Source organism: Arabidopsis thaliana, chromosome 4, assembly GCF_000001735.4.
Source record: "Arabidopsis thaliana chromosome 4, partial sequence".
Classification (NCBI taxonomy): Eukaryota; Viridiplantae; Streptophyta; class Magnoliopsida; order Brassicales; family Brassicaceae; genus Arabidopsis; species Arabidopsis thaliana.
The window spans coordinates 16805583-16832334 of NC_003075.7; the positions used below are offsets into that span (position 1 = coordinate 16805583).

A 26752-nucleotide genomic window follows, 5' to 3' on the forward strand; every position below is an offset into this window, starting at 1 on the left:
TCAGTTTTATGGAACCGAACTCTCGTTAATACTTTGCTTTTTTACATACCATTTTTGTTGAAAACCCCACAAAATGGGAAAATAATTCGGTGAAATATTTTAGATTTTTAGTTCTACTTGTATCATGAAATTAAGAGTTCTTCGACATAGATTGTTGTTATCATCAATTATCATTATGATCATTGTGTATATGAAACTATACAACGAAATTCAGAATCATAATTAGATAGAAGAATCTCATGTTGTTTTTCACATTAAAACCAAAAAAAAAAAAGAATCTCATGTTGGCGCGTAAAAGATTAAAACGAAAATAACGGATTTTTCTATATAATTTGCATGGTTATTAAAATACAAAAATACAACTGCACAGCCACAAACTCGTAACCACAAATAAAATAAATAAATTGATTAATAATAATCTAGGCAAATTAATTATAGCAAAATACAACATCAAGTTTAAAAAAAAAAAGACGAATTATACATTCATTATACTCCATTGCACAAAAGTAAAAAAAGAACAGACAAATCACAAAATCTCAACCTTATATGAATCATTTTATCGTTGACGCTTGTATTTGCAAGAAAGAGGAAGAGAATCTTCTGAAGAAGGTCCCATGAAATTACGGATCTGAGATCGGAGTTTGAAGAAAACGTGCATTATACTTCCTCTGTTTTGTGAACCAATCGATTTAGCTTCGTCTTTGTTAAGCTCAAGATCTCTGATGAATATAGGTTTTCTTGAAAGGATCCATGACCAACCCCATTCCCACCATTCTTTCACAGAGCTTCCTGCTTGTTCTCCCATGGCGGAAACAGATTTGGATCTCGGGAATCTAGCTGCGATCGCTGCTGGTTGGTTTGAGAGGTTGAGTGATAGAGAAGAGAGACGACGGCGGATGAGACCAGGCTCATCGTCGGCGGTGGCTGCTGCATTAGGGCGTTGAGAAACGGGGAGGGAAGTGGGTTTACGAATCTGGAGAGTCTCCATCATTGAGCTCATAACTTCTTTGTTCTTCTTTGTGTTGAGAGAGATTGAAGAAGAAGATGAATGTGAATGTGAGAGATTGATTAGTGAACACAGCTCTAACACAGGCTGGGGTTTTATTCCACTTTATTTTTGTGGGGTCCATTTACTTTTATGCCCCCAGCCAATTACATTCATTTTGTTGTTGCTGTTTGTTTTTGTATTAAATAATTTGTATTGTTATGTTTATTTGTTGATTTGTATAGTTAGTTGTTTTGTGTATGAATGAATGCACCTATAATATTGGAAATATAACAATTTTATTTTTAGTGAATATAGATAAACATTGTTTTCAGGTAGGGTTCCATCACAAGTCACAATACAAATTTAATTAAAAAAATTCTTTGTAATTTTATTTTAAAGGTTATTTTCCCAGTACAGAAATCTGTTGAAATTGCATTGGCTTTGATTTTTTTATAATAAAAATCAGAAAAATGTAGCAGAATCTGTCCAATGTCCATAGCCAAGCAAATTTATGTTGACAGAAAAAAGAACAATCACATACAAAAATCCAAAAAAGAAAAAAGATATCCCAGACGGGCCTAATCAGGTATTAGACTAAGGCCCAATAAATTTCAAGCCCAAAATCGAAATTAAGCACTTTATTCTTTCTTTTTTTAATAGCTATCGAGTGTGTATGTTCGGAGAAGAGATCACAGAGATCTGAGAGCTTGAAACAATGGAGTACCGGAAAATCAAAGATGAGGTTCGTTACTTCCATTTCACTTTGTCTTTCTGCTGCTTTTAATTTAAGATTTGGACTCTCTTTAATGCTCAATTTTGTTCCGAGCTTCTTCAGGACGATCATGACGTTGCTTCTGATATCGAGAGTGTGAAAGGAAAATCTCATACCGGTGAGATATTCTTTTCTCAAATTCCACTTCTCGTGTTCTTTAATGTGCTCATTGGTGCTTTGATTTGACAGTTGCTTCGAGTAACATTGCAATGGCTACTCTGGGTGTTGGATCCAGTGAACGGATCAACTGGAAACGAAAGTAAGTTTTTTTCCTTTGTTCATTTTTTTTTTGGAAAATTCAAGTTCTTTAAATAGCTTGTGTTGAATTAGGGGTGTAGTAACATGTGCACTGACGATTCTGACGAGTTCTCAAGCGATACTTATCGTGTGGTCGAAACGAGCTGGGAAGTATGAGTATAGTGTTACAACCGCCAACTTTTTGGTGAGTTTCATAGATGCATTAAATTGAGTGTACTGTATGTGTTGCAAGCGAGGCCAGTTTTGTGTGGTTTTTAATCTCTGAATCATGATGATATAGTGATTTTGTTTACTCTTTGGTGGACATCAGGTTGAACTCTGAAATGTGCGTTATCTCTTCTTGCTTTGACAAGGATATGGAAAAATGAAGGTGTTACTGACGACAACAGGTAGCGAATTATTTTGTTACTCAATCTGTTGTTATCAGTTTTAGAGAAATTTCCATGAGTTTTATATCTAATTCCTCTTTGAACATGACCGTAGATAGCTCACTGAATTTTTCGTTACTGATACCCAAATCCTGTCTCTATAACAGGTTAAGCACAACATTTGATGAAGTTAAAGTCTTTCCAATTCCCGCAGCATTGTATCTTTTTAAGAATTTGTTACAGGTGGGGTGTCCTGAGTTTGTTATTTTTTTCTGTGGCTTTGGTCGATTTTTCTTAACTTATGTTTTTCATGTTAATATGTCTCTAACTACTTGTTGTGTCACCTTTTACGTGGCAGTATTATATTTTTGCATATGTAGACGCCCCAGGCTATCAGATATTGAAGAACTTGAACATCATAAGTACCGGTGTCTTGTACAGAATTATACTGAAGAGAAAGTAGGTTTTTTTAATCATCCAAATGGATTTAACAGCTTCCAATGAATAGTTGTTCTGGAAATCCATCAGTGAGCTGTTTCAGTTTCCTTCAATTCTTGCAAGTGTGAACTGCTTTGCTTACTATCTTCTCTAACAGATTGAGCGAGATTCAGTGGGCGGGTTTCATTCTATTGTGTTGCGGATGCACCACTGCTCAGTTGAATTCAAAGTAAAACTTTACCCTTGATTTTCATATGAATTCTATTAAATTGAGCTTTAACGATTCTTGCATATGATGCGTAACACACAAAAGCTCATATCCGGTTCCTGCTCTGTGAACTTTCAGGTCTCTGCTGATTTTTCCAATATATGTCTCATATTTGAAATTGCTTTTGCAGTTCTGATCGTGTTCTTCAGACATCTCTTCCTGGCTGGACTATGGCAATTGTAAGCTGTTAGCCCCCTTTGCAAGCTAATATCAACTAAGAGTTGTGAAGCAGCTTTCATGTCCACATCAATTAATATAATCACTCGTTGTTTCTAGGTCATGGCTCTTTTAAGTGGTTTCGCCGGAGTGTACACAGAGGTGGGATATTAGGACTGTATACTGTAAATACTCAAAGCTGATTTGGTTTCTTTTCTCTGTGTGTGTGTCAACACTAATACAGTATAATTGGTTCCTTCCATTGATAAATTAACTTATGATATATAAAGCTTATAAAGGTTTTGCTTTCCATTTTGGCAGGCCATTATTAAAAAGCGACCTTCAAGGAATATAAATGTACAGAACTTCTGGCTATATGTCTTTGGGATGGCTTTCAATGCTGTTGCTATAGTGATCCAAGATTTTGATGCCGTTGCAAATAAGTAAATCCAAAAACCATCCTCTTTCATACTTGCTATAAAATGCCAGAACATACTAGTACTACACCTCTATATCCTCGGTGTCCTATAGTTCCATTATATTATACTAACTGCGTATTATGCTGTTATGACTCTTCTGTTCTGGTATTGAATGGGATGGTTTTCCATTTTCAGGGGATTCTTCCATGGTTACTCCTTCATCACATTACTCATGATTCTTAACCATGCTCTCAGGTAAAAGCTGCTTAAGAGGCCAGACTTTTTTCTTAACTCTGATGTAAGTTAGTGAAGCTAACACCAAAACACTCTTTTATTGTTTGTTTTGAAGTGGCATTGCTGTGTCGATGGTGATGAAATATGCAGACAATATCGTGAAGGTAGTGTATTTGCAAAAAAATGCACATTCATTCCCCTGTCACTTTTTGACACAGGGTTTAACTTTATCAATCGGTATGTAGGTTTATTCGACATCAGTGGCGATGCTTCTCACCGCAGTTGTCTCTGTATTCCTCTTCAATTTTCATCTTTCCTTAGCCTTCTTCTTGGGTTCAACGTAAGTTAACCACATTTGCTTTTGCTAATACAATCATCTCAACTTTTGATATCAAAAGTAGCCACCAACATTTATGCACATAAGAGCCACTGACTGCGTAAAAGGTGTCTCATAAAATGCATTACTGTGTTTGCACTTTGCAGGGTCGTCTCTGTTTCAGTATATTTACATTCCGCAGGGAAGCTACGATAGTAAAGATCTTCACACTTACATCTACCAAGAAAACACCATTATTCTAGTACAGAGATAAAGCTTTTGAACGATTACGATTTTGTTTTTCGTGTAGGTATATTCACATTTGTGCTTCTGTATTGATTTTTTTTTCCGTCTCATGAAACCTTCTATTCTCATTTGTACGATACCAAAACTTATCAAGAATAGTTACAATTTCAGAAATTTTAAGCCTCTACGTAATTTTTTTTATAAAACACCCCTCCGGATATTTTAATAATCATTAACTGTCTGAACGTGAAGCTGTATGTTGAAAATTGCACGCTTAGAACAAAAGGCTTAACCAAAAATGATCCAACCGTGAAGACTCGGAGACCGGCGTACTTAGTTTTTAAATTAATCATTGTCTTTGCTTCAAAGCCAATCCTATGAGACTTTGTCTTGTCTCCAACTTGTATATAAGCTCTATTCCTCTACTCTGTTTCACACCATCTCTTCTTCTTCTTCCTCTTCTCTCAGTGAACAAATTTGGCTATGGCTTTTTCTGCACCATCACTTTCCAAATTCTCTCTTTTGGTTGCCATTTCAGCATCAGCTCTCCTCTGTTGTGCTTTTGCCCGTGATTTCTCCATTGTTGGATACACGCCGGAGCATTTGACAAACACTGACAAGCTTCTAGAGCTCTTCGAGTCATGGATGTCAGAACACAGCAAGGCTTACAAAAGCGTGGAGGAGAAGGTGCACAGGTTTGAGGTTTTCAGAGAGAATCTGATGCATATAGACCAGAGGAACAATGAGATCAACAGTTACTGGCTCGGTTTGAACGAGTTTGCGGATTTGACCCATGAAGAGTTCAAAGGAAGATATCTAGGACTTGCAAAGCCACAATTCTCTAGAAAGAGACAGCCCTCAGCTAACTTCAGGTACAGAGATATCACGGACTTGCCTAAATCCGTAGACTGGAGAAAGAAAGGCGCTGTGGCTCCTGTCAAGGACCAGGGTCAATGTGGTAACATTTCTCTCTTTCCATCTTGGTCCCAGGTATATAGAACAGAACTCAGAGATTCGAATAGCTATCCAACGATCTTATTTTGTTGCTGCAGGTAGCTGTTGGGCATTTTCAACAGTTGCAGCTGTCGAGGGGATCAACCAGATCACAACAGGGAATCTGAGTTCGCTTTCAGAGCAAGAACTCATAGACTGTGACACAACTTTCAACAGTGGCTGCAATGGAGGTCTCATGGACTACGCATTCCAGTACATAATTTCGACCGGTGGTCTCCACAAAGAAGATGATTACCCTTATCTCATGGAGGAAGGAATTTGTCAAGAGCAGAAAGTAACAAACACTAGACACAAACATAATCAAAACTTAACACTGGGAAACAGATTTTTTATAAACACTGATCAATCATGAACCTTACACAGGAGGATGTGGAACGTGTGACAATCAGCGGCTACGAAGATGTCCCTGAAAATGATGACGAAAGCCTGGTGAAGGCTTTAGCTCATCAGCCAGTCAGTGTGGCTATTGAGGCTTCAGGAAGAGACTTCCAGTTCTACAAAGGGGTATATAACAGATGATTATGATATCGAAATTGTGTTCTATGTATCCAATCTTTCATTCTCTCAAAAACCGATTTGGAGATTTTTGTTTGTTTACAGGGAGTGTTTAATGGTAAATGTGGAACAGACCTAGACCACGGTGTGGCAGCGGTTGGATATGGTTCATCAAAGGGATCTGACTATGTTATTGTCAAGAACTCATGGGGACCAAGATGGGGAGAGAAAGGGTTTATTAGGATGAAGAGAAACACTGGTAAACCAGAGGGACTCTGTGGAATCAACAAGATGGCCTCATATCCTACCAAGACCAAGTGATAGATATACCTTTGTTCCTGCATCCTACCTTTTTTTCTTTCTTTCAATGCATTTCTATTGCACATTATATTGTATTGATGAATGTGAGATTTTAAAATAACATGGTAAGAGTTCTCTTACCATTTTTCTGACTGCACATCCTCCAAATGCTCATCCAGCTTCAAGAAACCTAAAAAAACATGACCATAGAGCTACCTCTCTCAATAAGATCATGTTCTCTACAAATATGAAACTTTCAAATACCAGATAAGGTCCAATCAGAAAGATTGGTGCTTTTTGTGTGTGTTTGATAAAGAATGTCGAAAGAGTTTTCAATTCTTACATCTGAATGCAGAGATAGAGATTGGATCTCTAACTTACAAAGCCTAACAGTTTTTAATATAATAAACTGAATGGCTGGTTTAGTAAAAATGTGTGTGAAATATAATTAAATCTGAACTTCATTGTATTTGATGACACAGTCATAAAGCCGTCCTCCGAGAAACTGTGCTACTTCTGGATGCTTCACCTGCATAACAAAAGACCAGACTTGAGTAATAAGGAAGAATTAAGAAACATGTAACTCTTTTTCTATGTAACGCCATGGAATTATAAGTTTAATACCATTCCGATCTTGAGGGAATCACACTTGAACTGAGCATAAAGGTTTGTCTCTATTCCACGGCCCTGTACAGGACAGTCAAGGAGTCAGTTTGTTGATACCTAAGACTAGATAACACATAGTTCACCAACTTCACGCGATTAAAAGGTCTTACCATGCCTTCTAAGATGACCAAGTCTGCATCGCTTGAGAGGTACGCAACCTCCTGTGATACTCTTGCAAGATCAATAACCTGCAACGGGATAGAAAGGATAAGAAATTTTTTACAGGAATTAGTGATAACTTGAAGTTCAATCTTCTTGTGCGAGCTTTTGAATAACATACCGGTAAGTCATTCCCTGAATTTGCAATAAGAAGATTTGAGGTATCAACACCCATCAATTGTCCATTTTCATCATTCAGCTGGTAAATTAAGACTCAGTCAGGGTCGAGTTTCTTTAATCTGTAATGGACGAGAGTACCCAAATGACTCTATTCATCACCTTAGACAAGATCTCTGCAAGCTCGATATAAGTTACATCGTTGATAGACGGAAGCTCATTAGCAGCCAGTACAACCTTCAAAAGGGAAGGTGCAATGAGGAACAACTTAGAAATATACATAATAAACAACTTCTCACAATCAAAAAGCCAAACCAGAGAACAAAATGTCCATAGTTGTGCATAAAAAAAAAAAACTGAGGAAGCACCTGCATTCCTAGACGTAGCATTTCTCTAGCAAAGGGCAAGATACCCAAAATTATGTCTGCACCAGAATTATCGACAAATATCACAGCCTGGCATGAAAAAGAGAGAAATAAAACAAATCAGTGTGTCCTGCGATAAAACTCCTGAAGTCATGATAAAGCATAGTTAGGACAAAACAGAGAGAAGTTAAAGAAGTGACCTTCTTCCAAGGCTTCTTGAGCCATCTAGCTTGAAAGTTATCCAAGTCATCAATGACCCATGGTCGTGAAACCAAGTTCTGACAGCTAGCCAAAAAGGACATGCCGTCTTTTGAGAAAACCTCAGCAAGCTTCAATATGTGAATAAAGAAACATAAGATCCACTCATTAAGATACTCAACAAAACAGAGAAGAGTATCATGAAAAGAAAGATATGACATATACCTGTGCAGAACCCAGATCAAAGATGTTTCCAGCAAATATCCCTCTGACCAGATTCTCTATGCGCTTGCCTTCATCGTTAATAGCATCACTCAAACGGACAACTTCAGGAAATAGTGATATTGCCTTTGCATTCTCCTCATCCTAAATGAACTCTTTCGATCAGCAAAGAGTGCAAGAGAATATAATGCTTTTTGAGAAAATCCTTGTCAGGAAAACCACACCTTAACTTTCTTAAATATGTCCCTAAATCCCAATTCTCTTAGTATCAGCTCACGAATTCTGCAGAGAAGCTGCAAAAATAAATCCATGAACAACAAAGCTCTCTACAAGCATTTACTTTACAAGAGGAAACTATACTTACAATGCAATCCGGTGGACCACCATGGCTCTCCGGATCTTTCTTCAGGTCCTCAAGAATCTCCGCATACCTTGCGAGAAATCAAACCCAAAATTGATACTTTTGAGCGAATGAGCGCCTCTTTTAAGCAACTATGAACACACATGTGAGAACACAAAAAAAAAAGAAGATACCTTTTGGCAAACTTTTCAGCTCGAACAGGAGCATCTGGAACGGTTGTATCGCTCTCTGCACGTTCCCTGCAAAAAAAATCAAACAAAACAACTTTAGAACATTGAAAGTTTGAATTTTTAAATTGGTTGGATCAGAATTTCTATTGTTTCCTATAAACGTCAATAAACAATCAGAGTTTCTTCATGATGTCACAAAGCCCAAATTCATGAAAAGTCACAACAATCGTAAAACCAAAATAGAACAGATTGATCGAATTGACGGATAAAATCCAAAATCCGAGTAATTTCAAAGGTATATGAGCTTCCTAGATCACAAAAATCAAAGCTTGAACATAAAATGCAAAACAGAATCACGAGAGAGAGATGCAAACTTGAAAGAAGGGATGGAATTGGAGAAGAGATCGATCCAGGAGATCTCAGTGGGAGTAGCCTTTCTAGGATTATCAGAAGGGAATCGATAAGGAATGGTGCAAGCCCTGTAGTTCGATTCTATCGGAGTCGGTAACAGAGGCAACGCTACCATCTCGGAGTCGCTCTCCATTCTTCGTTCGTACGTGTGAGATATGAAAATGAAACACTGTAGAATAAAAAAGTGATTTTTCTTTAAAACAGAAAAATGGCAAGTTAAGAGGAAACCCTTATTTTAATTGCTTTCAAGCGTTTCTCGTTTATCCTCCTTGCCTCCTTGTGCCGCGCGTTCCCAAGCAGAGCAAGCTTCTTGGATTCTCCTCTTCGACGAGTCCTACGTTGTTGTGTGGTTTTCGTTTCTGATAGTAAGCTATCATAGTATATAGTTCATTTGTATAGTGCATTGTATATACAATAGTCTTGTATAGATGAATTGGAGTCTCTCTTTCTTAAAGTTGAAACCTTTTTGGATCGTAAGCTCTTTAGTTGCCAAGTTTACAGACCCTAAAAGTCATCTCTAGTTTGCTGATTCATTCATAGTTGCTTCATGGCGTTCTCTGCTTTCCTAACCGAGCTGCGCTTATTAAGTAAAAATCTCTTTTGATTTTTGCAGAATGACGATAGTTGCACTTTCATGGATCCCAAAAGAGGCATCAAAGGCTATGCCTGTTGCTGCTGAATCTCCTTGTATGGAAGAAAAGATGGACGATGAAATTCAGAATGCTCAAGTTACTCATGCCAAGTCTGTAGCAAAATCTTTTGGGAAAAGCAAGGTTGCTTCTTCTTCTTCAACAGATGCTGATGAAGTTGTCAAGTTCTTGAAAGAACTCGACATGGATAACTATGATGAAGAGGATGATGGTATATAACTTTCTTCTGTTTTTCCTACATATTTGCATATTTTCATTGCATATATGCTAATGTACAGTTTCCTTCATTCTTGCGTTTGGACTCAGAGATTGAACTGTTTAGCTCTGGGCAGGGACACCTTTATTATCCAAGCAATGACATGGATCCATACCTAAAGGATACTGACGTAAGAAACACCATTAATTTTTCTCTTACTAATTGTGGAGACTCAATAGTAAATACTGATCTTGATATCCCCTAGGGTGACTATGACTCAGAGGATCACGATGACTTGACAATTAGGCCAACCGATTCACTGATCATCTGTGCTGCTATTAAACATGAAGTCAACTATCTCGAGGTTTATGTATATGAGGAATCCGAAAACATTTATCTTCGCAATGACATGATTATATCCGAGCTTCCATTGTGCACAGCATGGCTTGATTGTCCTCTCAAAGGAGGGGGAAAAGGTTTGTGTGTATCCAAGAATAGCTGTGGATGAGATTATGATCATTTTCCTCAAGTTTTGCTTTCGTGTTCGCAGGGAACTTTGTAGCTATCGGGACAATGGAGTCCTCTATAGAGATATGGGATCTTGACCTTGTATGTACTTGTTAACTGTTTTTTTGATGATGTTTACCTTTTGTTTTATCCATCATGAGATAATGATTTGTAAGCTGATTATATAATGCTTCAGGTGAATGAGGTGCTACCTTGTGTACAACTGGGACGGATAGCCGGGCAGGTGTGACAACCAACTTTTGAAAATTATTTAGCTCCTCTGTTTTTCCAAATGTAACATGTTAGTTGTCTTTCTCTCACTCTAGACATCAGATTCCCACACTGGTCCAGTAATTGATCTTGCTTGGAACAAGGAGTTTCGGTACATATGTTTAAGCTCGCTGGTTTCATGATTGAAAATAATCTCCAGAACTTGCTTACCAGACTCTTTTTTTTTTAACTTTTAACTGGGAAAATAGGAATATAGTTGCTAGTGGTAGTGAAGACAAAAAAGTGAAGGTTTGGGATGTGGCTACGGGGAAATGCAAGGTTACTATGGAGCATCACGAAAAGAAGGTATGAAGGTGAAACTGTTTCCATGCTCTTTCAAGCTAGCATCTGTGCATGCTCATGGTTTATTTATTGTGTGTTGTTTGGCTAACAGGTTCACGCGGTTGCATGGAACAATTATACTCCAGAAGTACTCCTCAGTGGGTCTCGTGATCGTACTGTAGTATTGGTGACTGTTTTGTTCCATTTATGTGTTGAGTCTTGTACATGAAATTTTTTTATCATTATGTTGATCAGTCTTTTATATATATATATATATATATATATATATGTTTGAGAAAGATGGAAGGGACCCTTCAAACTCGGGTTTGAAATGGTCTACCGAGGCCAAAGTCGAAAAATTGGCTTGGGATCCTCACAGCGAACACTCCTTTGTGGTGCATTACGCTTTCTTTGCTCTTCTAACACAAACATCTGAATGATTCAGATATCTGATGTGAATCGTTAACTTTTCTTCTTCCATCTTAGGTGAGTCTCAAAGATGGAACTGTGAAGGGCTTTGATACACGTGCTTCTGATTTATCACCAAGTTTCATTATCCATGCTCATGATAGTGAAGTCTCCTCCATATCATACAACATACATGCCCCCAATGTACACACATATATCTCTCTTTCTCTCTTGTCTCCTACCATATTCATAGTGTAGTCGTTTAATATCCGAGCTGTGCAGCTTTTGGCTACGGGATCTGCGGATGAAAGTGTGAAACTTTGGGATCTTTCAAACAACCAACCATCATGGATTGCTACAAACAAGCCAAATGCTGTAAGAGCCATGAATAAGAACTTTTGCTGCCATATGTTTGTTTCTGGTTTCTTTGTTTACCATTCCAAACTTTGATATATCAAACAGGGAGAAGTTTTCTCGGTCTCATTCTCAGCGGACTGCCCCTTCTTACTCGCTGTTGGTGGCTCAGAGGGGCTAAATGTAAGTAGGGATTTTGATGGTACAAGAAATAACAAATTCTGTTTTTGAGATAACCAACGTATATGTATACGCATGCTTGTGCAGGTGTGGGATACCTTATCAGACACTGCTGTGTCCCGAAGATATGGTAGCAGCCGACCATGAACCACATGGGAAGATACTTTGTTTCTTGAAGCTGACGCCCACTTTTTTATATAATTAAGAACTTGTTTATGTCGACTTCCTTCAGATCCTCGACTCCCATTTGAAATGATCCGTGTTTTTTTTATATCTAAACGTTGTTGATTGTTGCATACAATAATCTCAAACATATTTTCATTCAAAAAAATAAAGTTTCAAAAATATTTTCTTATTTATGTCTCAGTATCTGTCTAGTTTTGCTAATTTCTCTAGTTAATTCTATTGTTTTAATAATAAAACAAAACAAACCCAAAGCCAGTTTATTATTCAATCGGGTTTTGTTTGGTACATTGCTAATTTCAAGGCCCGTTCTGATCAAAGGTTTGGATGTTGGATAAACATTTTTTCAGAGAGAGCCAAACCAATCGAAGCGACAAACCCTAATTCCCAATTTTCTGAGCAAAAGACACCGTCAGCAAGAGATGATGCGTGCTTCCGTGTATGCCAAGGTACGCGAATATGAACAGAACCTGCAGCTGAATTCTCTTTGTTTGATCCGCTGGTTTCATTGATTATATATGATTCCAAATGCATTTCAGTATTGTGTATCCCTGATCTCGCAATTTTTCAACCAGAGTAGGGGTAAGCAAGAATAATGTGTATTTTTTTTTCTCTTGGATATGAATACAAATTTCATGGAACCCTAAGATATAAGAGGTTCAAATTTGGATTGAGAGAATCAGAACAAAGTTTAAGATTAAGCGAAAGGAGTTTGGAGAAGACTTATAAAAGGCTAGTGGAAAAGGAACAACAACTTTGTGACCGGCTAAATCAGGTAATTAATAAGCATAACCAATAACGGGCATTTTTAGTTTGGATATGATCATACCAATTTTATTTGATCAAAACAAATTTAGAGATCGAAGAAAGTAAAACAACGTTTGAAAGAAACCGAGTTGAGTTTGGATGAGATTTCTGCAAAGCTTGAGGAAAGACATCGACGACTCTTTGATAGGCTTGAGGTAACTAAGAACGAGTTTTTTTTGTGTCTTTCTTTTATAAACACTAATTATATTGACCCTATGTTATGTTTGGTAGAAATCAGTACAAAAATTGGAACTAAGTGAAACGAATTTGGAAGAGTGCTTGAAAAGCTACGACTATGCCATTACAAAGTTGAGGAAGTGTGGATGAAGGAATCGATGAGGAAGAGTAGTACTGAGAGAATCATGAATCAAAACCTTTGGAATAATAATTAATTAGTAAAATGTTTCTAGAAGTCTTGTTACGGTTTTAGGTTCCTTTGATCCTATTAGGACTAGGTCTTATTTGGATGATTGATACAAGGTAAAACGTTACATCTTCCTTCCATCACCATTTGGTTTATCCAAGCAAATTCAATTGCTTCCTTTGAAAATGTCAATTTATGTATAAACCCACTACTGCAAAATGAATGCAACCAATCAAATATAATTATATTAATGTATGCATATAATATATACTTTTGTAGAAATGACGATATATTCCTATTTCTTAGACAGCATATTGCGATGTCCTTACGGTCGAGAATATTGCAAGACAATCAATGTATATCATCAAAATGTCGTCGTGTTTGGCGTTTGGACACCAGTATAGTTGGATTAAACCCACAATAATCTATGGCCTAGAAACCAAAATAATCATTTGACTTGTTACACTTGTACTTATACAAGTCGGATTAATTTTAGTCGTAGTGAATTGATTGATAAGTCATACCCAAATTTTGGAATCATCTTTTTTCTCTCTCTTTGGTCGTCTATCTATAGTTTCTTAATCCCTAAATCAACATTTCATAAACTATCTTTTATTTTACCCATATACGATACTAAATGTTCGAAGAATAACCAATGCATTAATATGACTAATGACTACATTATCGTGGGAATTGAAGAAAATCATAGTCATTACTTACTTTACTTTACTACTGTTACGTTCAAAAAAAGTCATACAAGAAAGCTAGAAAATGTATAAGTGCAATTATGTTTCTACTTTCTAGATTACTACGGTTACGTTCCCATCAAAGTCAATTTGATTAAGACGCATTACTATACTTTTTAATAACGTGACCATTAGTATACATTTGTATGGTATCAATATTTAAAAACATTTGATTGGATCATAGTTGCCATATGGGACGTGGGAGATGAGTGGGTAATAAGACAGTCACACGCGCCTCTCTATAACACATGATCTCCACGCGCTCTTCCTCTTCAGCAGGAAAGCTTTTACCAATTCAGCAAATCAAGAAGCTATATAAATGCCGCACTTAACGTATTGAAACTTACGATCAAATATCAATCTCTCTCTCTTTCGACCAATGGACTAAATCAAAACTTTTGATTTTCCGGCGATGTCAACGTCACAAACCCTCGGCGGCGCCACACGTTGTGGCCGGATCATAGGTCCATCATTAGACAAGATCATAAAAAACGCTGCGTGGCGTAAACACACGTACCTTGTCTCTTCATGTAAATCCGTTCTCGACAAGCTCGAATCTCTTCCCGACGACTTCCACGATCCTTCCTCCGTCGTCTCTGGCCTCGCCGCATCAGATGCAGATTCCGTTCTCCAACCTTTTCTCTTATCTCTCGAAACAGCTTATTCAAAAGTCGTCGAGCCTTCTCTAGATTGCGCTTTTAAACTCTTCTCTCTCTCAATCCTCCGCGGTGAGATCCAATCATCAAAACAAGATTCAATCCTCTTCAAACTCGTCAACGCCGTCTCCAAAGTCGGTGCTATAGCCGAAGAACCGATTCAACTCGCTGTTCTTAGAGTTCTTCTCGCTGCCGTTAGATCTCCATGTATCTTGATCCGTGGTGATTGCTTGTTACACGTTGTCAAGACTTGTTATAATATTTACCTTGGTGGCTTGAGCGGCACGACACAGATCTGTGCTAAATCTGTCTTAGCTCAGATGATGCTTGTGATCTTCACAAGATCTGAAGAAGATTCGCTTGATGTTTCTGTCAAAACGATTTACGTCAACGAGTTATTAACTTTCACGGACAAGAGTGTTAATGAAGGAAGCTCTGTTTATTTCTGTCAAGGGTTTGTGAATGAAGTCATGGCTGCAGGACAAGGAAGTCCTCTTCCTCCTCCTGATGTGATTCAGATTCTGTTGCAAAATCCCGAGACTGAAACCGTTATGACTCCGGATTCACCGTCTTTCCGAGGATACGTGGCAAACGGAGAAGGTGATTCTGAGACCGGTGACATGAGTAAGGTGAGACAAGACGCTTTTCTTCTGTTCAAGAACTTGTGTAAATTGTCCATGAGGTTTTCGTCCAAGGAGAACAATGATGATCAGATCATGGTGAGAGGTAAGACTCTGTCTTTGGAGTTGCTTAAAGTCATTATTGACAATGGTGGTTCTGTTTGGCGGACTAATGAAAGCTTCATCAATGCCGTTAAGCAATACTTATGCTTATCACTACTAAAGAACAGTGCGGTATCAATCATGTCAATATTTCAATTGCAATGTGCTATCTTCATGAGCTTGTTATCAAAGCTTAGATCAGTCTTGAAAGCAGAAATCGGCATTTTCTTTCCGATGATTGTTCTTCGCGTGCTTGAGAATGTTCTTCAACCTAGTTACTTGCAGAAGATGACTGTTCTCAACTTGCTAGACAAAATGTCGCAAGATCCGCAGTTGATGGTCGATATCTTTGTGAACTATGACTGCGATGTGGAGTCTTCAAACATACTTGAAAGGTATTATTAGATTAGTCTAAGAAACTGTCACAAAATTGTTGCATGACTCGTTAAGAGTAAATGTAATGTATTAAAGCTCTTATAATTCCATCAGATACTTGCAGGATTGTCAACGGTCTTCTCAAAACTGCTCTAGGACCACCCACCGGATCATCAACAACGTTGTCTCCAGCGCAAGATAGTACATTCAGGAATGATTCTGTCAAGTGTTTGGTTAACTTAGCCAAGGCAATGGGAAATTGGATGGACCAGCAGTTGAAAGTGAACGAGACGGTCTGGCCTAAGGGCTCACAAGTTTATGCTTCTATGGACAGTAATGCAAGCCAGATTAGTGAGTTAGAAGGAACTATATCTGACTGTGATTCACAGCCAGATACTAGTAATCCAGAAGCTTATGATGCTTCTATGCTTGAGCAACGAAGGGCTTACAAAATTGAATTGCAGGTCCAGTATTTACAAGTCCTTAAATCTTTTTTTATGATATATCAGTTTTTATGTTCACTGACATATAGTTCTTGGTGATTTGCAGAAAGGTATCTCTCTGTTCAATAGGAAGCCGTCGAAAGGTGTCGAATTTCTCATAAGTACCAAGAAAATAGGTAGCTCCCCTGAGGAAGTTGCTTCGTTTCTGATGAAGACCGCAGGGCTAAATGGAACTGTGATTGGTGATTATCTTGGTGAAAGAGATGAACTTCCACTAAAAGTTATGCATGCATATGTTGATTCGTTTAACTTTGAAAAGAAGGATTTTGTCGAAGCAATACGGTTCTTTCTACGTGGGTTTAGGCTACCAGGAGAAGCACAGAAGATTGATCGAATCATGGAGAAGTTTGCAGAACATTACTGGAAATGCAACCCTGGTTCTTTTACTAGTGCAGACACTGCTTATGTTCTTGCATACTCTGTGATAATGCTCAACACAGATGCACACAACAACATGGTTAAGGATAAGGTATGCTTCCTTTCTTCTGATATTTATCAAGCATATCTACTGAGTAGAATAACTTATTGCCTTGAAATTCACGTTTGATGACATATGAAGTGTAACAAATCTGGTCATTTCCTCTGTTTCTGATCTTGTACATACATGTACAGAAATGGTCTGAATCGTTCTGATGTTTGTGTTCAAATTCAATGTTTGTTTAGATGACGAAAGCTGACTTCGTCCGCAACAATAGGGGGATAGACGATGGAAAGGACTTGCCTGAAGAGTATTTAGGTTCTCTATATGATCGAGTTGTGAAAGAAGAAATCAGGATGAACTCGGACACTTTAGCCCCACAAAACAAACAGGTGAATGGCTTGAATAAACTGTTGGGCCTAGACGGAATTCTCAATCTGGTTTCTTGGATGCAACCAGATGAGAAACCTCATGGTGCCAATGGACGTCTTATAAGGGATATTCAGGAACAGTTCCAAGCTAAGCCAGAGAAATCAGAGTAAGCATTATTGCTAGACCAGCTTCTATGTGTCATATATATTATTCTCTGTGTCTCACTTTGTAAGCAAGATTCTGAAATATGTTTTGCGATGTTATTCGTCTGCAGGTCAGTTTATCATACTGTTACAGATATTTCGATCTTGAGATTCATACTAGAGGTCTCTTGGGGACCGATGCTTGCTGCATTCAGTGTCACTATTGACCAGAGTGATGATAGACTAGCAACTTCTCTTTGCTTACAAGGCTTCAGATATGCGGTTCATGTCACTGCAGTTATGGGAATGCAAACTCAAAGAGATGCTTTTGTAACTTCCATGGCCAAGTTCACTAATCTTCATTGTGCTGCAGATATGAAGCAGAAAAATGTTGATGCTGTTAAAGTAAGTCCTTTGTTTTATATCTCAGCCTAGCTAAAAATATGTTCTATATATATCACCAACTGATGGAATAAACAATATGTCCCATTGTATGCAGGCGATAATAACAATAGCCATAGAAGACGGTAACCATCTACATGGTTCTTGGGAACATATTTTAACTTGTCTTTCACGCATTGAACATTTGCAACTCCTTGGAGAAGTATCACCATCAGAGAAACGTTACGTCCCTACAAAAAAAGCTGAGGTAGATGACAAGAAAGCTTTAGGGTTTCCAAATTTAAAGAAACGTGGATCTTTTCAGAATCCATCTGTTATGGCTGTTGTTAGGGGAGGTTCTTATGATAGTACTTCACTTGTGAAAAGTGTTCCCAAACTAGTTACTCCGGAGCAGATCAAAAGTTTCATTGCAAATTTGAATCTACTTGATCAAATTGGCAATTTTGAGTTGAACCATGTCTATGCTAATAGCCAAAGGTTGAACAGTGAAGCTATAGTTTCTTTTGTTAAAGCGCTATGTAAAGTCTCCATGTCAGAACTTCAGTCACCAACAGATCCTCGTGTCTTTAGCCTCACGAAACTAGTCGAAACAGCGTAACTTCTCATTCTATGATCTTATACTAATTTTACATTGCTCTGCTTTGCCATTCTCTGATCAAATGAACTGTTTTCTTTCTCTGTGACAGGCATTATAACATGAACCGGATCCGATTAGTTTGGTCCCGCATATGGAATGTTCTTTCTGATTTCTTCGTATCAGTTGGCTTGTCAGAGAATCTCTCTGTTGCAATATTTGTCATGGACTCGCTTCGTCAGCTTTCCATGAAATTCTTGGAGCGTGAGGAGCTAGCAAACTACCATTTCCAACATGAGTTTCTTCGACCATTCGTCGTTGTTATGCAGAAAAGCAGTTCCGCGGAGATTAGAGAGCTAATAGTCCGATGTGTTTCTCAAATGGTTCTTAGTCGAGTTAGTAATGTGAAATCTGGTTGGAAAAATGTCTTCACAGTAAGTAACACACAACATTTCTCAATACAATATCCATCTTTGAATATGTTTACTAATGATCTTGTTTGTTTAGGTTTTTACAACTGCAGCGCTTGATGAGAGGAAGAACATTGTACTGTTAGCTTTCGAGACAATCGAGAAAATTGTGCGGGATCATTTTCATTGCATAATCGAGACAGAGATAACGGTATACGCAGACTGCATTAGATGTCTCATCACCTTCACAAACAGCAAGTTTGAAGGTGACATTGGCTTCAACACCATAGAATTTCTTCGTTTCTGCGCTTTAAAGCTTGAAGAAGGAGGACTTGTCTTGAATGAGAAACTCAAGAACAATACTATCTCAGCGTTAAAGGAAGATTTTTCTGATACACAGAGTTTTACTGACCTTGATGAACAAGTATCCTATTGGATTCCTCTGCTTACAGGTTACAACAAGATATTGCTTATGTGCTTTACACACTAAGTTATATCCTCTGTTTTGTTAAATAATTTGAGTATTTTTATTTGTTCAGGTTTATGTAAGCAAGTCTCGGATCCAAGACCAGCAATTCGAAAGCGTTCCATAGAAGTATTGTTCCACATTCTGATGGATCATGGTCATCTTTTTACAAGACCCTTTTGGACTGGAATCTTCAGCTCTATCATTCTCCCAGTTTTCAACAACATACGAAGTAAAACCGATATGCTATTTGAAGAAAGTGTTGATTCGCCATCCTCAGCTTCTCTAGACACCGAAGAAACTACATGGGACGTTGAGACATCAACACTTGCATTGCAGCTTCTCGTCGATCTACTCGTTAAATTTTTCAGATCCGTGAGATCTCAGCTTCCAAGCGTTGTGTCAATCATCGTAGGGTTCATAAAGAGTCCTTTTCAAGGCTCTACAGGCTCTGGAATCTCTGTTTTGCTACATCTGGCTGATGGATTGGCTCGTAGTGCCTCTGAAGATGAATGGAGAGAGATATTCTTGGCTCTCAAGGAAGCAGCGTCGCTGACTTTCGCCGGTTTCATGAAAGTCTTGAGAACAATGGATGATATCGAAGATGTTGAAACACTTTCTGGTCAAAGCGTAAACATAGGTGATCTTGATGATGACAGTCTTCACATCATGTCGTATGTTGTCTCCAGAACAAAGAAACACATTGATGTCCTGTCTCAAATCGTTGAGGTCCCCTCTCTCTCCTTTCTCTGTTTCTCTCTTTTTAGCCAAGGACTCTGTTTTTGACTTCTCTGTTTCTCTCTTTTTAAGCCAATGACTCTGTTCTTGACTCCTCTGTTTCTTTTACAGGTTGTGAGTGATTTATACAGAAGAAACCAGTTCTCATTGTCCGCATCACACGTGGATATTCTGGCAGACATTTTCTCGTGCATCGCGTCTCACGCACAGCAACTAAACACCGACACAGTCCTTAGAAGGAAGTTCAAGAGAGCATGCTCTGTCCAAAACCTAACAGAGCCTCAACTACTTAACTTCGAGAACGAGGCTTACAAATCCTACATGATGTTCCTCCAAGACATGGTTACTTGCAATCCAAACGTCTCCAAAGAACTAGATCTCGAGTCTCGTCTAGTCACTGAATGCGCAAAAATCGTGAAGATCTACCTTAAATGCACAGATCCACAACAACAAGAACAACAACAAAGAAAACCGGTGCTATGGGTTCTTCCGATGGAATCAGATCGTGTAGAAGAAGCAACGGCGAGAACTTCACTGCTTGTTTCTTCACTCGAAGCCTTGTGCTCATTAGAAGCAGAGTCTCTGAAGAAACACGTGTCCAGCTTCTTCCCTTTGTTGGTGGATCTTGTGAGGACTGAGCATTGCTCTCCACAAGTTCCGTACGTCCTAAGCAATGTTTTGAAATCGTGCATTGGTCCTATTTTGGCTTAGTCGCTTGCTTGTGGCTTAAGTAATTAACTGATCTGTGTGTCGTCCACATTTTGTTTTGGGGGTTTGGCTGTCTACCCGAATAAATTTTGGCCATAGATGTTTATGTTGTTTTCTTAAAATGAAATTTATACATTGCGTAATTTTAAAGAAATTTACTGACACGAAAAGAAAAGACTTTTGATAATATAGTTATCCATGTTGATTTTGTTGATGAGCGTTGGAACTAAACAAGATCCTTCCTTTAGATGAATTATAATGGTAATTACCAGAAAAGGGTATAGGCTTCTTTGGCCTGAAGGAGGCAACCTTGGAGAGAGTATTTTAAGGCTGTAAAAAAAAGATTTGCAGATGGTTTGTTTTATCGTTTACTGAAATATGATCCATGTGGAGCGTCTCATGCTAACGAAGTTGATCTTTACCATCCTTTCTTTTAAGAGAGACTGATCAATCCGATTCTTGTAACGGTAATATAACTTTTTCTTAACCTGATCAATTTCCTTTTCTTCGCATAACATTAAAAAAAAAAAAAGATTCAAATAAATTACCCTTGATGTATATTGTTGTTACGCAGTAATAAAGATATGATATGTTGTAACGGTAATTATGTAATGTAACAAGAGCAACTTTCCTTATTTTCAATGGAGCCGTTGCTTATAAATACGCTCCCTCATCATATCTTCTTCTTCTTCTTCTTCTTTGTTGATCAATCATAAAACAAAAAGCCATCTTTCATCTTTTTCTTCTTCTTTCCTTTTCAAGACCTGCAAATATTTCTCGTCTCGATCAAAGCTTTGCGACTGATCACTGATGTGCTTTCGATCTCTCGTGACAACATCTTCTTATATCAATCGAGTTCAAATTATGTCTCCCTTATTTCACACGATCCAAGATCTCGCCACCGAAACGCTTTCACGTACCGGAGGATTCTTCGACGGCGAAGAGAGTGATAGTGAAATTGACGATCAGTTAGCAGATTCGTTGTTTGATGGTTTTAGAGTACGAGTCGCCTCCGGAGGAAGAAGACGAATTTGTGTTTCATCGATCATCATCACCACAACCCTAGGTTTGTGTTTTCCTAATTTCCTTTTTCTTTTTAAATAAATAAATTTTCTATTAATATTACTATTTAAACTTTTAAGTTTTTTATTATTATTTTCAAATAATATTTTGGATAAACTTTTTATTTTTAGGTTCAGGTTTACAACATTTAATTTTTAACAACTTTGATTTTTCTTGTTTTTAAAGGGAATAAAACTTTTATTTTTATATTACTATTAAACTTTAAAAGGTATTTTTGGATAAGAGTTAAATTTTTAAATTTTATGTAAACTAATTGGATACATCATCCAAACCCCTAAGAGGTGTTCTAGGTTCAATATATAGTTTACATATTATTTAAATTTTTAACCTTTTTTATTATTATTAAAAAATATTTTAAAACTTATACTTTTATATTACTATTAAATTTTGAAGGTTTTTTTGGATAAAAGTTAAAATTTTAAATTTTGTGTAAACTAATTGGATACATCATCCAAACCCCTAAGAGGTGTTCTAGGTTCAATATAGTTTACGCATTATTAAAATTTTTAACCATTGTTTTCCTTTTAATAAAAAATATTTTAAAACTTATACTTTTATATTACTATTAAAACTTTAAAGGATTTTTTTTATAAGTGTTAATAAATTTTGTGTAAGTGTTAATTTTGTAAAAATAAGTGTTAAATTTTTAAAATTTTAAAGTTTTAAAATATTTTTGGATAAATGCTAGATTTTAAAATGTTGTCTACACTAGTTGGATATATATCATCAAAACTTTTCAGAGGTGTTTTAGGTGGCTTACACATTTTTAAAATTTTTAACATTTGTTTCTGTTTTATTAAAAAATATTTTAAAACTTATATTTTATTATTACTATTAAAACTTTAAAGGTTTTTTTATAAGTGTTAAATTTTTTATAAGTTTAATATGGTTTATACATAATTAAAAATTTTAACACTTTCTTTTGAAAAAAAATATGAAAACTTATATTTTTATAGTACTATTAAAAACTTAAATGTTTTGTTTAAATAATTGTTAAATTTTTAAATTCTTATGTAAACCAATTAAATACATCGTGAAAATCCCTAAGAACTGTTGAAATGTGTCTTTACGCTAAGTAACAAAAACTAAGAAGCCATATTAAGATGCATGTCCATCCATTAGTCGTTGAAATCGAATTAGTATTATTGGCAAGCATGTGCATAAAATTAATTCAGCTTACTTTGTTTGTAACATAAAACACGCCCCCTCTGTAAAGTTTTAGCAATTTTGATATTAGAACATTATAAAATAAAAAAAGCCAAGCCATGTCTTGAGTGGCTCGAGAAATCTAAAAGTTTAAACTAAAAAAGAAATAGGAAGAAAGCAAAGTGCTCATCATGTGAAAATGTGAAATCCACCACTCTTTTCACAAATAACAGCCATGAAGCCCCATTCATTGTCTTCCTCTACTCATTACACACACAAATTCTTTTTGAGCTTTACTCGTCCGATCACTTCATCACCACTCAAAAGAAAATATTCGAAAGTAATCCATATGAGTTTATATATCAGCATGATTAACTAGGAGAGAACAAAATTATTTCCAGTTCATTGTCTAAAATCAAAGTTTTAGGTGGGAAAATAACTACTACTCCTATGTTTTGATCTTTAATAAAAGATCTTGAATGACCAAAACTATTTTTAGTTTTTTTTCAGCAATTGGTTCTTGTCATGTTAATTAAACACACATGATTTATATATCTATAGACTCATGGTAAGAGCAAATGCTAGTATTTTAAAACTTCCGATCTTAATTTTGTAAAAATACTAAAATGTAATAGTTTGAACTTAAAAATAAATAAAAAGAGGACAATCGTTATGTTATTTACCGACAAAAAACACTAACAGATAGTTTGGTCGGTTATAGTTCTTGAAATCAAACAGCGTAACTTGACTTTGGAATAACAATTTACATTCGCTTTGTTTTCTTTTTTTGCTTTAAGATTAGAAAACAAAACAAATCTACAATCATCATATCACCATCACAAAACCATCCCTTCACCGTCACAAAAGGCCTCTCCTTTAACTTCTCTATCTCCGTGATTTACTTCTCCAGAATCCTTCTTTTGTCTCCCGCAGAATCCATCAGTCCCTTCTTAGGTCGTCAACATCTTAATTTAGTTTTTTTGCTTCACTCGAGGAAAAGTCACTACACCAACCCAACATATTATTATATGGATACACAAATATATTTGTATTATTTATATTTATATGTACCTTATTATAGTTTAGAAGAGAGCTGTGTTTTGTGATGCTCTTGCTTTACTTCTTTCTCTCCTTTGTTTCATTCCATTTCACATGAAGATCTAGATCTGGGTCCAGACAAATTTCACCGACCCAGCTCTTTCACATATGTAGACCTCTCTCTCTCTAATTATTCAGTAAGGTTTTGTTCTCTCTTGTCGTCTTCTTGTTTTGTCCGTAGCATTATTAATAATCAAACTCAGTCTCTGAAATACTCTCAGTGACAAACCACTTCTGTCGACTTTTGTCTTTGTCTCTCACTAGCTATAACCAAAAAAATCCAAAAACCCAAACCACAGTTTCTTGTTTTTGTTATCAATGTCTAGTTATATGCACCCTCTTCTAGGGCAAGAACTGCATCTACAGAGACCTGAAGATTCCAGAACCCCACCTGATCAAAATAACATGGAACTTAACAGATCTGAAGCAGACGAAGCAAAGGCCGAGACCACTCCCACCGGTGGAGCCACCAGCTCAGCCACAGCCTCTGGCTCTTCCTCCGGACGTCGTCCACGTGGTCGTCCTGCAGGTTCCAAAAACAAACCCAAACCTCCGACGATTATAACTAGAGATAGTCCTAACGTCCTTAGATCACACGTTCTTGAAGTCACCTCCGGTTCGGACATATCCGAGGCAGTCTCCACCTACGCCACTCGTCGCGGCTGCGGCGTTTGCATTATAAGCGGCACGGGTGCGGTCACTAACGTCACGATACGGCAACCTGCGGCTCCGGCTGGTGGAGGTGTGATTACCCTGCATGGTCGGTTTGACATTTTGTCTTTGACCGGTACTGCGCTTCCACCGCCTGCACCACCGGGAGCAGGAGGTTTGACGGTGTATCTAGCCGGAGGTCAAGGACAAGTTGTAGGAGGGAATGTGGCTGGTTCGTTAATTGCTTCGGGACCGGTAGTGTTGATGGCTGCTTCTTTTGCAAACGCAGTTTATGATAGGTTACCGATTGAAGAGGAAGAAACCCCACCGCCGAGAACCACCGGGGTGCAGCAGCAGCAGCCGGAGGCGTCTCAGTCGTCGGAGGTTACGGGGAGTGGGGCCCAGGCGTGTGAGTCAAACCTCCAAGGTGGAAATGGTGGAGGAGGTGTTGCTTTCTACAATCTTGGAATGAATATGAACAATTTTCAATTCTCCGGGGGAGATATTTACGGTATGAGCGGCGGTAGCGGAGGAGGTGGTGGCGGTGCGACTAGACCCGCGTTTTAGAGTTTTAGCGTTTTGGTGACACCTTTTGTTGCGTTTGCGTGTTTGACCTCAAACTACTAGGCTACTAGCTATAGCGGTTGCGAAATGCGAATATTAGGTTTTATTTATTTATTTTTTGTTTCTCTTAAAACTTGGTGTGTGAAAAAAGAAAACGAACGCTTAAATTTCCTTTTTCTGTTTGTTTTTATGAATAGAATTGGTAAGTTTCATAAAAAAAAAATAGTATTAATTTGTGATTTAATATCTAAACTTACAGAAAAATGTCAAATCGACCATATTAATCGTGAAAAATGTTATTATTAGGGAAAAATGTTATTTAATACCTAAACTTACAAAAAATGGCCAAATTAACCGTGAACTCGTGAAATGGCCGTTTTATCTCTCAACAAAAAGTTGACTTCTATTTTAACTTTTAAGTTTGCGTTGACTCGGGCTAATAAACCACCGTTAAAAATTCTTCTAACAGCGTAATTAACAGCCGTTACAGAACATCCGTTAAGGTGATACGATGACGTTTTGTGCTAAAGAGAAATCAAAATCGAGAATAGAAATTCCCAAAACAAAATCAATTACCCTAAACCCAAATCGAAACCTAATCCTGCCCCCAAAATCAAAATCGAAACCCTAATTGCTTCAATTCGTTTTCTGAAATGCCATTAGTTAGAAAGAATGGCGTCGTTATGAGGATTGGATCTCCAATGCTTCACGAATCAGAGAATTTGGTGGGAGATGGAGTCGAAGCACCACCGCGAGGAGAAAGAGATGAAATTGGAGAAGAAGTTGGGGGTGAAACGAATGTGGTATCTGAGTCTTGTGGCGGAGAAGAGGGAGCACAAGATGCAGCTAAAACAACGCCGGAAGGAGAAGCAGATCGAATTTGAGAGAGAATGATTTTTAGGATTTGGGTTTTGATTTGGAGATTTTTCAGAGGTTTCGTCGACTTTGAAGTCTGTTGATAGCACAAAACGTCATCGTATCACCTTAACGGATGTTCTGTAACGGCTGTTAATTACGCTGTTAGAAGGATTTTTAACGGTGGTTTATTAAACCGAGTCAACGCAAACTTAAAGGTTAAAATAGAAGTCAACTTTTTGTTGAGAGATAAAACGGCCATTTCACGAATTCACGGTTAATTTGGCCATTTTTTGTAAGTTCAGGTATTAAATAACATTTCCCCCCTAATTATTAGGTGAGTAATACGGAGAAAATGGACTTTAATTATATTCGTAAATTGATGTTCACACATTAAGGCTCTAACTAAATCTTCCGATTATTGTCATATAAACATGTTCTAATTTGTGATAAAACTGAACTTCCACTGTCTCGCAGAGAAGGGAAAGAATATTTTGGGAGAACAACTAAAACCCTAATATCTATGATGATGTCAACTTCAAAACACATTGAAACTTGAGAAAAACAAAAATCAAAGAAAATAAAAATAAAGCCTGCATGCAAGAGAATATGCCTTCCCTCCAAGGTTAAATAAAAACAAGCTTATGTGAGAGATTAAGTATGTTCATAACTTCACAATTGTGTCCATTAGTCGCTGCTCACGTTAGTCAGGAGTTATTTCTGTTGGGTCTTATCAAAACTGTTGTTTATGTCTATTTTGATTATGGACTTACCTTTACATTTGCATTTTATATTTTCATTCTTAGTTATAAAAAAATTGCTTATACTTTTCTGTTGTTTGACCCAGCACCAAGTATAAGAACAATTAAAAAATTTGATACCTAAGAAACTAATTCTATAAGATTAATTGAAGAATTATTTTCATTCAAAATCTTTTGACATAATTGCTACGTTTAATGTGTAATGCCCTGGTCTATTCG

At 37.2% G+C, this 26752-nt stretch overlaps 8 protein-coding genes, 1 non-coding gene and 1 pseudogene across 14 annotated transcripts; 8 read left to right on the forward strand and 2 right to left on the reverse strand.

Moving 5' to 3' along the window:
* Positions 1 to 286: 286 nt before the first annotated feature.
* Positions 287 to 1248, reverse strand: AT4G35320 (uncharacterized protein). Its single transcript, NM_119698.3, has one exon. The coding sequence runs from the start codon at positions 998 to 1000 to the stop codon at positions 557 to 559; it is 444 nt and encodes a 147-aa protein (NP_567982.1). The 5' UTR covers positions 1001 to 1248; the 3' UTR covers positions 287 to 556.
* Positions 1249 to 1682: 434 nt separating this feature from the next.
* AT4G35335 (Nucleotide-sugar transporter family protein) lies at positions 1683 to 4634 on the forward strand. The gene is given in 15 exon segments (NM_148400.6): positions 1683 to 1730; positions 1824 to 1878; positions 1950 to 2019; positions 2091 to 2202; positions 2329 to 2407; positions 2554 to 2629; positions 2745 to 2845; positions 2982 to 3053; positions 3223 to 3271; positions 3369 to 3410; positions 3570 to 3691; positions 3863 to 3922; positions 4017 to 4065; positions 4147 to 4241; positions 4385 to 4634. Coding segments are annotated over 15 exon segments (1058 nt in total). The 5' UTR covers positions 1683 to 1703; the 3' UTR covers positions 4434 to 4634.
* Positions 4635 to 4899: 265 nt separating this feature from the next.
* Positions 4900 to 6495, forward strand: XCP1 (xylem cysteine peptidase 1). Of its 2 annotated transcripts, NM_119701.4 has the most exons (4): positions 4900 to 5421; positions 5516 to 5751; positions 5841 to 5981; positions 6078 to 6495. In NM_119701.4, the coding sequence occupies exons 1-4, from the start codon at positions 4947 to 4949 to the stop codon at positions 6291 to 6293; spliced, it is 1068 nt and encodes a 355-aa protein (NP_567983.1). In that variant the 5' UTR covers positions 4900 to 4946; the 3' UTR covers positions 6294 to 6495. The 2 variants fall into 2 exon arrangements, with proteins under 2 accessions (NP_567983.1, NP_974687.1); NM_202958.1 differs by having other exon boundaries at positions 5841 to 6422.
* Positions 6494 to 9344, reverse strand: AT4G35360 (pantothenate kinase). 3 transcript variants are annotated; one of them, NM_001342346.1, is made up of 13 exons: positions 9215 to 9306; positions 8905 to 9110; positions 8534 to 8599; positions 8364 to 8430; positions 8224 to 8292; positions 8003 to 8143; positions 7780 to 7908; positions 7583 to 7669; positions 7377 to 7451; positions 7219 to 7296; positions 7049 to 7126; positions 6897 to 6959; positions 6534 to 6801 (listed from the first exon to the last, which is right to left on the reverse strand). In NM_001342346.1, exons 2-13 carry the CDS (start codon positions 9072 to 9074, stop codon positions 6721 to 6723), a joined length of 1104 nt encoding a protein of 367 aa, NP_001328325.1. In that variant the 5' UTR covers positions 9075 to 9110; positions 9215 to 9306; the 3' UTR covers positions 6534 to 6720. The 3 variants fall into 3 exon arrangements, with proteins under 3 accessions (NP_567984.1, NP_001328325.1, NP_001328326.1); NM_119702.5 differs by having other exon boundaries at positions 6494 to 6801; positions 8905 to 9344; NM_001342347.1 differs by lacking the exon at positions 9215 to 9306 and having other exon boundaries at positions 8224 to 8281; positions 8905 to 9163.
* A 211-nt stretch (positions 9345 to 9555) lies between these two features.
* On the forward strand, positions 9556 to 11962 carry AT4G35370 (Transducin/WD40 repeat-like superfamily protein; the record flags this gene model as incomplete). The annotated part of the gene is made up of 13 exons (NM_119703.4): positions 9556 to 9802; positions 9898 to 9977; positions 10053 to 10263; positions 10338 to 10406; positions 10500 to 10529; positions 10628 to 10676; positions 10774 to 10870; positions 10959 to 11033; positions 11143 to 11241; positions 11333 to 11458; positions 11537 to 11629; positions 11717 to 11795; positions 11876 to 11962. The coding sequence occupies 13 exons, from the start codon at positions 9556 to 9558 to the stop codon at positions 11920 to 11922; spliced, it is 1302 nt and encodes a 433-aa protein (NP_195263.4). The 3' UTR covers positions 11923 to 11962.
* A 343-nt stretch (positions 11963 to 12305) lies between these two features.
* Positions 12306 to 13151, forward strand: AT4G35375 (exodeoxyribonuclease VII, small subunit). The gene is made up of 4 exons (NM_001342348.1): positions 12306 to 12420; positions 12620 to 12746; positions 12829 to 12933; positions 13010 to 13151. Exons 1-4 carry the CDS (start codon positions 12413 to 12415, stop codon positions 13103 to 13105), a joined length of 336 nt encoding a protein of 111 aa, NP_001329344.1. The 5' UTR covers positions 12306 to 12412; the 3' UTR covers positions 13106 to 13151.
* A 1058-nt stretch (positions 13152 to 14209) lies between these two features.
* AT4G35380 (SEC7-like guanine nucleotide exchange family protein) lies at positions 14210 to 20565 on the forward strand. 2 transcript variants are annotated; one of them, NM_001342349.1, is made up of 10 exons: positions 14210 to 15661; positions 15756 to 16105; positions 16191 to 16613; positions 16808 to 17100; positions 17209 to 17482; positions 17577 to 18073; positions 18166 to 18487; positions 18561 to 18915; positions 19003 to 19658; positions 19779 to 20565. In NM_001342349.1, exons 1-10 carry the CDS (start codon positions 15625 to 15627, stop codon positions 20376 to 20378), a joined length of 3807 nt encoding a protein of 1268 aa, NP_001328406.1. In that variant the 5' UTR covers positions 14210 to 15624; the 3' UTR covers positions 20379 to 20565. The 2 variants fall into 2 exon arrangements, with proteins under 2 accessions (NP_001328406.1, NP_195264.2); NM_119704.4 differs by having other exon boundaries at positions 15766 to 16105.
* Positions 20566 to 21054: 489 nt separating this feature from the next.
* Positions 21055 to 21507, forward strand: AT4G03395. Its single transcript, NR_144050.1, has one exon. It is a non-coding gene; the product is annotated as an uncharacterized misc_RNA (transcript).
* A 2236-nt stretch (positions 21508 to 23743) lies between these two features.
* AGF1 (AT-hook protein of GA feedback 1) lies at positions 23744 to 25110 on the forward strand. Its single transcript, NM_119705.3, has one exon. The coding sequence runs from the start codon at positions 24021 to 24023 to the stop codon at positions 24918 to 24920; it is 900 nt and encodes a 299-aa protein (NP_195265.2). The 5' UTR covers positions 23744 to 24020; the 3' UTR covers positions 24921 to 25110.
* Positions 25111 to 25570: 460 nt separating this feature from the next.
* AT4G35400 lies at positions 25571 to 25801 on the forward strand (annotated as a pseudogene; the record flags this gene model as incomplete). Its single annotated transcript has 1 exon — positions 25571 to 25801.
* Between the last annotated feature and the right edge of the window lie 951 nt (positions 25802 to 26752).